The 10959-nt window shown below is 37.3% G+C and overlaps 1 protein-coding gene across 1 annotated transcript in view; it reads left to right on the top strand.

Annotated features, from left to right (window-relative positions):
• Positions 1-612: 612 nt before the first annotated feature.
• The window catches only part of SCLT1 (sodium channel and clathrin linker 1), a 346111-nt gene continuing 335764 nt past the window's right edge, over positions 613-10959 (top strand). The window contains exons 1-2 of the mRNA XM_007952997.1: positions 613-637; positions 1489-1556. Coding sequence (XP_007951188.1) covers positions 613-637; positions 1489-1556 — 93 coding nt within the window. The remainder of the gene's footprint in view (positions 638-1488; positions 1557-10959) is intronic.

The following is a 10959-nucleotide window of genomic DNA, read 5'->3' as shown; positions in this document are numbered from 1 at the left end:
CCAGTCCACCCCTGCTGGCACAGTGTCCATCCTCACAGCAACACGCAAGCCAGCATAGTACAACAAACTTACAGACAAGTTCATCTCCCTTAGCTGTTCCAGCTGTTCTACTCATTTCCTGGACTTCCCTCTTCTTGTTCTGCTTGCCAGCCCTGTCTGCCACTGCTTCCTGCCACCTAGGGGCTCTCCCCGCCTTACCTGCTCCAGCTTCTGGCAATGGAATAACAATGAAAAAAAAAAAAAAAAACCCAAACTCACTGCTGTCAAATTGGATCCAACTCATGGTGACCCCTAGTGTTTCTGAGGTGATGTCGCTACGGAAGTAGATTTCTCAAACTTCCTTCTGAGGAGTGGCTGGTGGAAATACTACATAGCTACAAAAAATAATGAATTCTCGAAACATATTACATATCATAACATGGATGAATCTGGAGGACGTGCTACATGAGGTAAGTCAATCACAAAAGGACAAATACTGTATGATCTCACTTTTATAAAAAGAAAAGAATAGATATATATTCAAAAAACATTGTTGATTGGCGGCTACCAGAAATGGAAGGCAGAGGGAGGGAGAAATATTTTCTAGATAGTAGCCACTTGTTATTTTTGGTGATGGGAAAGGCAGTATCAAATGCAGGTGAAGTCTGCACAACTTGGCCATATTACATGTTGACACTCAAAAGTACACAGGAATAAGGGAATGCTATGACATATACAATTTTGCAACAATAGCATTATCAACAAAAGTGTTTGTAGCATTTTGATCATATAGTAGGTTCCATCCATTCACTATACTTTTCTGAGTTGTCCTACGTGCAAGTACATTTTTAATGTTGTCTGTCTGCTGTGCTATTCCTGTAAGTTTACTATTAAAATACATTAAACTTAAAGTATTTGTAGCATTTTTATGAAACAGTAGATTTGAATTCTTTGAAATTTCTCTGAATGTGAGAGTTTGTCCTGTAAGAGAGTTTCAGAAAATTTTAAGATTTCTGTATAAGTCAATTCAACTCATAGTGACCCCTCCTTGGGTTTCCAAGGCAGTATCTCTACGGAAGTAAATTTCCCAATCTTCCTTCCAAGGTATAATATGGCTGCAGCTTACCTTTCTAATTTTTTGAAAGATAACCTGGTTTTTTTTGTTCTAGGAACAGGAATAAAAAAAAAATGTGGGAATATATTTTGACTTTGCTAACTTGAAGAGCAAGTCAGGAGAGTTAGAGAATTCAAGTTTATGAAATCAGGAAAAGTAATTCTTTTTAGCTGTTCTATTTCCCATTGGCAGGATTTGCTTTAGTTTTATTAAAGGGCTTCTTCTTGAAGCTCTACAATGGTGTGTTGAAACTAATGATTCATTTCATTTTGAAAAGCTGTGGAGACTACAGGTTTAACATTGGATACATCAAATAACAACTACTGTATTTCTAATTTTAAAATTGAACATTACCCAGTGAATTACAAATTTTTTGGGTTTTTTTTCTGTTTCAGATCAGAGACTAAATGAAGCTTTTAGGCGGTATCAAATGGAAAATTTTTCTAAATATTCATCTGTGCAGGTATGTAAATTAAATAAGGTCTAAAACGCTAATTTTAAATTTAGTTGTAAATGTATCTGCTTGAATATGGTTTCAGAATAAATTCTCTTTTAGGATTATTTGTATGTGAAGTTGCCTACAGCACTTTGAAATTTTGATTACTTGTCAACCTTGGGGCTTCTCAGCCTCAGGAGCCAGCAGCTGTCTGAGTGAAGAAATGCCTCTAGCTCCAGTGGGCAGGGAGCAGGAGGTGGAGCTAGACCCCAAGGTTAAGGGGCTTTCACTCAGCCCCTAGAGCCTGGCACTTGAACTTGGACTTGAAGCCTCCAAATTGTAAAAATAAACTGTTTGCTAAGGCCATACCATTTGTGGTATATTTCTTGTTAGAGCAGCACTAGGTAACCAGAACAGCCACTGATCATGATCATCTCCGTGTATTAGCTGGCCAGCTGAATATTCTCCTTCGTGAAGTGTCCATTTATGTCTTGTGCTCATTTTTCAATTGGATTGTTAATTCTTTTGCTGTTAAGCATTGGAGTTTTCCATAAATCTTAGAGATAAGTCCCTTCCTAGATATGTAATTATCAACAAGTATGAATTTATTGCTGTCATTTTTGTTATGTGCTTTTTTGTGGTATTGATTTCTTGGTTCCATATAATTTTCTGTGCTGAGCTCATTTTGTTTATGAATCGTGTTATCACTTCCTTTGTTGCTATCATTTTAGTATTTGCTGAATATTTGTGCTGTCCTCTTTTTGATTTTGATGTGAAGATTTATCATATTTCTTTGAGGTTACCCTGTGATTTATAGTTTTTTTCCCAAGTTTAGAGCACTCCATTCTATCTTGTAGTTGTCTTTACTTCCCGACCATTTAGAAGTTCTGTAACTACACAAATTTTTCACTCTTTTTGGTTTGTAGTTGTCCTCATTTGTCAATTGATGTCTCTGGTTCCCTATTTACAATGTTGTAGGCTTATTTAGTTTGGATATTTACTTTAGCATTGTTTTTAATATTTCTTTATCATTCAAATATTGTGCTTATTTTTTTATTTTATTTTTTTTTTCATCAACAAGGTGTACTTATTGCTGGGTCTTAAGTTACAAGACACTAAAAGAAAAATAATGACTTCTGGATTAGCAATGGCTGTCTACTGAAGCAATAAGGGATGTTTTGCTTTTGACATAGATGAATCCTGTAATTAGAACTGAAATTGTTTTAAGAAATTAAAAAGAAAGAAGATGAATAAACTCTTTAGTTGCATATAATATACTTATCCTTATAGATATTTTCTTTAATGTGTTATAATCAGTATTTAGTATACTGTCTTGTGTTTTTATTTCCCAAGATGAGATTCAGTCCAGATGGTCTTGAAGGTGTCAAATCACCATTCACTATGTTAACTACAATTTTTTGTTACGCATACTTAAGAACAATAATCATCTAAGTGATAGAGATCTTTTATAATCTTTTATAAATCTTTTATAAATCTTTTATAAATCTGACAGCCTCTAAGGGTTGCCCACATTCCTAGGTTCTTTTGCTTCTGTTAACCACTGCATAGCCCAGGCCTGAAAGTAATATTCAAACAAAAGTTTGATTTTAAAGCCCTAGAAGAAACATCACTGGACATGGTGTTACTGCTGGAAGCTGTAACTGACTTTCATGAAAGATGATTTTACCAAATACCATTAACAGTGATTCCAGATAGCCCTTCAGATGCACCTGCATTATGCTTTGTGATTATAATTAAGTAAAGCCTGAAAGTGGCAGATTAGTAGGGAGGACTCTTCCTTTATTTAATAGTAAGATCGTCAGTGAAACTATAAGTCCTATGATTCTCTGGAGGCATACATTCTTCTCTTATACATACTATTCTTGTAATCATACAGTCAAATCTTGCTTACTCAAAACTCACTGCTGTCGCATCAAATCTGAATCATAGTGACCCCTCCTTGGGTTTCTGAGGTGGTGTCTCTATGGAAGTAGATTGCCCAGGCTGCCTTCCGAGGTGTCTGGTGGGTTTGAACCATGACCCTTCTGGTTAGCAGTCAAATGCCTTAGGGACTACACCACCAGAGCTCCTAAATCTTGGTTATTATCTCTTATTTTTAATGGTTACATATTGTTAATGCTTAAGATTTGTCTGCAGTCCTCTATCTCTTCCACAGAACTTGGTATCTCAGGAGCCCGTCACATAGGTCATGACTTTCACTGCAGGGTTCTCAGCAACTGAGTAGCTCTTGATTGTTAGTTATCCACCTAGGATATTTCTGTTGGGAGTGGTGTGAAGCAATCTTTTGGGAAGTTTGCTTGCTCTCGGGTATAGAATTCTGATGTTGGGCTTGGTTAGTTTGGCTACTCTGCCAGGCTCAAAAGGAGCCTTCCTAAAGGCAGAAGGAGTCTCTCTGACTGCTGGCTGAGAAAGGTGGGAGTGGGAGACAAATCTGCTTTGTAAAGTAATATGCATATCCTTGTCAATATGCAGTGCATCCTTGGAGGGTTTTTCACCCCAGAAACCTTATTTTGATTTCTGAAAAAATGTTCACAATTTTGTTTGTTTGTTTTTCTGCTTGTTTTGTTGTAAAGGAAGACATGGAAATAGGAGGAAACCATTATCACAGAGTATGTGAGATCTAGTAGCACTGGCTCAAACCTTTTGTCACTGTAACTTTTGTCATTGCTGCTAACAGCAGAATTCTTTGATAAATTTACATTGCCCTTTTTTGTTAATGTGGTGTAGTAAATTACATAGTGTGGTTTTTCTAGCCATAAGTCTTTATAAACTCCATGGTGGAATTTGCCATGAGCAACTGAGTAGCTCCTGATTGTTAGTTATCCACCTAGGATATTTCTGTTGAGAGTGGTGTGAAGCAATCTTTTGGGAAGTTTGCTTGCTCTCGGGTATAGAATTCTGATGTTGGGCTTGCTTAGTTTGGCTACTCTGCCAGGCTCAAAAGGAGCCTTCCTAAAGGCAGAAGGAGTCTCTCTGACTGCTGGCTGAGAAAGACATGCTGCTGAGAGAAAAACACTCTTGCGAGACACACACTTGGTGAGAGAGAGACACGAGAGACAGGCGCTTCTGAGAGAGACTGTTGGCTGCTAAGTGAGACGGCTGGCTGTGAGAGATTGAGTGCATTTCTGAACTTGAATTGTAGCTTGTTTCTTCCCTATAAATAATAAACCCCATAATCTGTGAGTTCTATGTGGCCACTGCAGTGAATTAGCAAACCCAGCAGAGAGGTGGTGGATGCTGTGGGAGGAATGGTTGGTGTCAAGGTTGGTGAAAGCGCTGGAGGGGGGTGGTATGTCTGGCCTATCAGGGATAAGCCTTGGGCTACTAATGGTGATTCTGTCTTCCTCTTGTGGGCTTAGAGGAAGTCAGAAAATGCAGCCTCCTTGTCCCCTTGTCAGTTCATCTGTGTTTCCCAAGTGCCTAGAAGCATTCTTGTCTTAAGTGCTTGTGGAATGACTTTATTTTCTCTCTTTTCCTCTCTCCTGTCTTCCCATCTCCTAACATTAAGCTCTATCTGCCAAATACCATGGAAGTCATGGAGGTATGAAAAGTCTGTATCAGCTTGGCAAATACAAGTAGTTCACAATTTTTAATTTTATTTGTTTAAGATAAACAAAACAAAACCCACTGCTATTGAGTTGACTCTGACTCAGAGTGACCCTCATTGGGTTTCTGAGACTCTAAATCTTCACGAAAGTAGATTGCCCCATCTTCCTTCTACAGAGTGGCTGTTGGGTTTGAACTGCTGACCTTCTGATTAGCAGCTAAATACCTTATCCACTACACTAGCAGAGCTCCTTTTTATATGTTGTTGTTGTTGTTGTTTGCCATCGAGTCAGACCCGACTCATAGCGACCCCTCCTTGGGTTTCCGAGGCAGTATCACTACGGAAGTAGGAATGCCCAACCTTCCTTCCGAGGAGTGGCTGGTGGGTTTGACCCGCCAGCCTTCTGGTTAGCAGTCAAGTGCCTTAGCCACTATGCTACCAGAGCTCCTCCTTTTTATATAGTATAAACAAAAAAAACAAAACCCACTCCACTCGAGTTGAATCCAACTCATAGCAACCCCTCCTTACATTTTCTACACGGTATATCTACAGAAGTAGATTGCCCAATCTTCCTTCCAAGGAGTGGCTGGTGGATTTGAACTGCTAGCCTTCTGGTTAGCATTCAGATGACTTAGGCACTACCCTACTAGAGTTCCTGCTTGAAATTTTACTATGGTGTCAAGTTACTTCTGACTCATAGCAACTCTCTACAACAGATGAAATACTGACTGGTGGTGCATCATCCTCATACGTGTTGCTTTGTTTGAGCCCATTTTTGTAGCTTCTGTGTCAGTCTATCTTTTTGAGGGACTTCCTCTTTTTCTCTGATCCTCTACTTTACCAAGCATGATGTCCTTCTACAGGGACTGATATGCAAGAATTTGGACCATCTTCACTTCTAAGGAGCATTCTAGGTGTACATCTTCCAAGACAGATTTGTTCATTCTTCTGGCAGTCCATGGTATATGTACTATTTTTTGCCAACACCATAATTAAAAGGCACCAAGTCTTTGGTCTTCCTTATTCATTGTCCAGCTTTCATATGCATATGGGGCTATTGAAAATACCATGGCTTGAGCTGGGCACACCTTAATATTCAAAGTGCCATCTTTGCTTTTTAACAATTTGAAGAGTTTTTTTTTTTTTTTTTTGTGGCAGATTTGCCAAATGCAGTATGTCATTTAACTTCTTGACTGCTGCTTCCAGGGTTGTTGATTGTGGATCCAAGTAAAATGAAATCCTTAACAATTTCAGTATTTTCTCTGTTTATCATGATGTTGCTTTATTGGTCCAGTTGTAAGGATTTTGATTTTCTTTATGCTGAAACGATTGAATCTCTTTATGTACCTCTTTCCCCACCCATTTTCTTCCTAATGGTAACCACTATCCTGAATTTGGTATTATTCAGTATTATATATGCTTTAATAAAGAGCCCTGGTGACACAGTGGTTAAAACAGTTCTCTGTTAGCCTAAAACTTGGTGATTTGGACCCACCAGCTACTCTGCATAGAAAGATGTGGCAGTCTGCTTCTGTAAAGATTTATAATCTTAGAAAGTATCGGGGGGGAGTAGTTGTACTTTATCTTATTGGGTCACTATGAGTCAGAATTGACTCGACGGCAGTGGGGTTTTTTGTTTGTTTGTTATATGCTTTAATATTTTTATTAAATATGATCATATCTGGTATCATTTTATCATATCATTTTAAACTATAGAAATAGAATCATACTGTGTGTGCCTTCTGTAAAACTTGCTGCTTTTACTCAATGTAATTTTTAAGATTTTGATTCATCTATCTCCAGTTAATACATTATGTTGTTGTTGTTGTTATGTGCCGTCGAGTTGGACCCGACTCACAGCGACCCCGCCTTGGGTTTCCGAGGCAGTATCCCTACGGAAGTAGATTGCCCAACCTTCCTTCTGAGGAGTGGCTGGTGGGTTTGAACCACCAGCCTTCTGGTTAACAGCCAAGTGCCTTAGGCACTATGCTAGCAGAGCTCCCTAACACATTATAGTTGCTAGGCTACTACATTCCATTCTATTACTATACTACAGTTTCTTTATTATTCATCCTATTGAAGGACATTTAGACTTTGTCCAAGTCTTTCATTTTACTATAATGCTTGAACCCTTTCTTAAACATGTCTCTACATATGAGTTTCTTTAGGATGTATGCCTAGAATTTGTTATTGATCTCTGATTTCCTCTTCCCTAGTTTCACTAATGAGTAACCCTGGTGGTGCAGTAGTTAAAGCATTCAGCTGTTAACTGAAAGGTTGGCAGTTCAAACTCACCAGCTGCTCCTTGGAAGAAAGACGAAACCTATAGGGTAGTGCTACTCTGTCCTGTAGGGACAGAATTCAACTCTATGGCAATGTGTTCACTTTGGTTTAGTTTGACTAATAATATCCCTTGTTCATTGAAACATGAAAAGCTCTTGGTTTATGGGTTTTCATTTCTCTTGTTTATGTTCACTGCAATAGAAAAGTTTTAACTTTTAATATACAGTCAATTGTATCAATGTTTTCCTATTATTGGTTGTGCTGTTGTGTCTTAAGTCGCTCACTAGCCACATTTAAGTCTTTAATCAGTTCTGACATTTTTTTCTCTATAGCCAGTGGTTCCAGCATTTATTGAGCCACCCATGCTTTCCCACTGACTTATCATATATCAAGCTTCCTTATGTTTGTAGGCACTCTATTCTTTTCCTTTGGTAGTTTTGTCTGTTTCTGCACCAGTATAATAACATCTTCATCACTATAACTAGAAAATAGTCATAAAATTACTAGTTTTAAGGATATAATTCATGTTTGAAATATTTTAAAATCCTGTGAGTCAAGCCTGAACTCAGTATTCTCCTGTAAGATTTCAGTGCTTTGGGCCTATTTCTTTCCCTTTCACTCTCTGAGAGACATTCTCAGATCATCTTCCAATTCAGAGGTTGAAAACTCTAACTCCGGGCTAAATCCAACCTGCTATCCATTTTGGTAAATAAAAATTTATTGGAAAACAGCCATGTTCATTTGTCTACAGATTGTCTGTGTTGTGACAAAGACCATGATACTGTAAAGCTTAAAATAATTACTCCCTGACTCTTTGCAGAAAAAGTTTGCTAACTTCTAATTCTTCCATATTGTGAAAAATAATTATTCTAATTGTGTATGAACTAAAAATTTGAAGTATTTATTACACACACACAAATCAAATTATGTGAACAACAATAAAAACGAAAGTGAAAAGGACAGGAAGAAGTTAGACCATGCAGATATTAACTAAAAGAAAGCATATGTGTTTTTTCTGAAGGATATTGGAGTAAATAGACTTTAGATGAGAAATATTACAGGAGATAAAGAAGAACATTTTATAGTGGTGGAGGGTTGATTCACCATTAATTTATAACAATTTTAAATCCATATACATCCTGTTGCATAGATTCAAAGTATATAAAAGAAAAATTGATAAAACGTAAAAGGAAAAACAGGCAAATATACTGTCTCAAGGGAGAATTTAAAACATCCCTCCCTGTGGCTGCAAAAGCAAACAAAAAATAGCAATATGGAAGATCTAAACATATTGACAGAAAACTCAAATACCAACCAACCCTGTTCTCAAATAATAATAATAATAAAAGCCATGTTATTTACTACTATGCTTGGAACAGTTACCAAAATTGTCCATAAACGATGACCCCACTCCCACCCCCAAAGGCCTTGTGGGATCCTAGACTTCTTCCGCCACTAAGGTATAATGAATCACCCAAAATTGCCGGATGAAGAGATGGAATAGGGAGCCAGAACTTATATCAGTACTTAGTGATGACAAAGGCCTTCCCCCATGCAGTGTCAGTAAGGAGCACATACATAGCCTGAACTTCTATCCCCACACACAGCAAAGGGGCCTCTCCTCCCACTCCCCACTTGGGTGATGTTGGTGGAGACCTAGTAAAGTTAGCAAGTTTACCACTGCTCAGTGGTAATTAGGTCATGTCCACCATCATATATAGGCAGTCCCTGGATTACAAAGGAGTTCTATTTCTAAGTCCATTCATATGTAAGTTGGAATAGTTAGGTATGATCTAATGTCACTTAGTCAAATTTTTGTCTCAGTATATTGTGTACCTTTCTATGCATAAAGAAACATTAAAGAAACACTTCAGATACAGTACCACATCTTTAACATGATAATACAGTAATAATGTTTTAATGTATATCATAAAGTAGTGCCTGCTTGTTACTGTAAACTATTGTATGTACCTTGAAGTTTTAATATAATAGGCTTTACGGGGTTGGTTCATAAGTATGGATGGTACGTAAGTCAGGTGTTCATAACCCGAGAACTGCCTGTAAGTGGAAAGTATTTGGGGGGTTAGTACTACCACCCCTCCCAACCAGAAGCAAGAAGCCTCCCCACCTTGGGTATCAAAGGAGACTGAATGTAAAAGCTGGACTCTGATCTCCATGTGACCATAAGAAAGTTGTGCCCCTTCTTCCCCTGCCACAGTGGTTTAAGAAGAAGCTACTTAAAACAGAAGGTCAGAAGGTTTAAGTAAGATCCAGAATCTCATAACATACCGTCACAATGTCAAGATTCCAATAAAAAATCTGAGGAAAGTGTTAGAACTGAAAAATATAATAATTAAAGTTAAAAACCCAGTAGACGGGCTCAGAATCAGAATGGAAGGGACAGAATAATGAATCATCGAATTGGAAGTTAAAGAATATAAATGACCCAATTTTAAAACAGAAAAATCAAAAGAAAAAGAAAACTGAACAGAACCTCAAAGATCTGTGTAACTGTAATAAAAGGTCCAGTATTTGTGTCACCTGAGTCTTAGAAAGAGAGCAGAGCTGTAAGAGTACTTGAGAAATAATGGCTCAAAATATCTCAAATTTGGCCAAAGACATAAACCTACAGATTCAAGAAGTTAAGCAGACAATAAAGAGAATAAACCCAAAGAAACTCATTCAACACTTCATAATTATGCTTCTAATAATAAGTAAACAGATTTGAAAACATTGAGAAAAAAATGTTATCTTTCCTGTAAAAAAATAAACAGTTCCAGTGATGGAGGCCAGAAAGAAGTGCCATTTGTACACTTCCCTCAAATTATAAAAATAGCGACACCAATAGACTAATAAGTTATGTATGTATAATGTAATACCTAAAGCAACCATCAAATATACTATAAAATAATACCCTCAAAAATCCTCTAGAAAAATAAAAATAAGTTCAAAAAAGTGTTGATGATAGTTAATAGGAGGATTTTTTAAAAAATCATTTTCTGATTATTACTGGCATAGTGCCTAAGGCATTTGACTGCTAACCAGAAGGCTGGGTAAAACCCACTAGCCACTCCTTGGAAGGAAGTTTGGGCAATCTACTTCCATAGTGATACTGCCTTGGAAACCCAAGGAGGGGTCACTATGAGTTGGATCTGACACGATGGCAATGAGTTTGGTCTTTTGGTTTGGTACTGGTATTTGGAAAGCTATTGATTTTTTTTTATGTTGGTCTTCTATTTGGTAACTTAATGTACTCTCATTAGTCCTGATAATTGGTAAATCATGGGATTTTCCAGATAAATGGTCACATTATCTGTAAATAATAAGTGCATTAAAAAGATGGAAAGGGAAGAAAAAACCAAAAAAGATGCCAAAGAGACTCTGAAACTTGCTTTGGAATAGATAGTAGCTAAAGGAAATGGAAAAAATGACAAGATAAACTGAACAGAAGATTTCAAAGAGCAGCTCAGAAAGTCAGTTATTATAATGAAATGTTCAAACACCTGGAGTTAGAAAACCAAAAGCGAAGAACATGCTTCACATTCCTCAAGCTGAATGAAATAAAGATGTCAGTTTCTT

The sequence above is a fragment of the Orycteropus afer genome, unplaced genomic scaffold, assembly GCF_000298275.1.
Source record: "Orycteropus afer afer isolate SDZICR_OR568_19922 unplaced genomic scaffold, OryAfe1.0 scaffold00367, whole genome shotgun sequence".
NCBI lineage: Eukaryota > Metazoa > Chordata > Mammalia > Tubulidentata > Orycteropodidae > Orycteropus > Orycteropus afer.
This window is presented reverse-complemented; position numbering and strand designations above follow the sequence as displayed.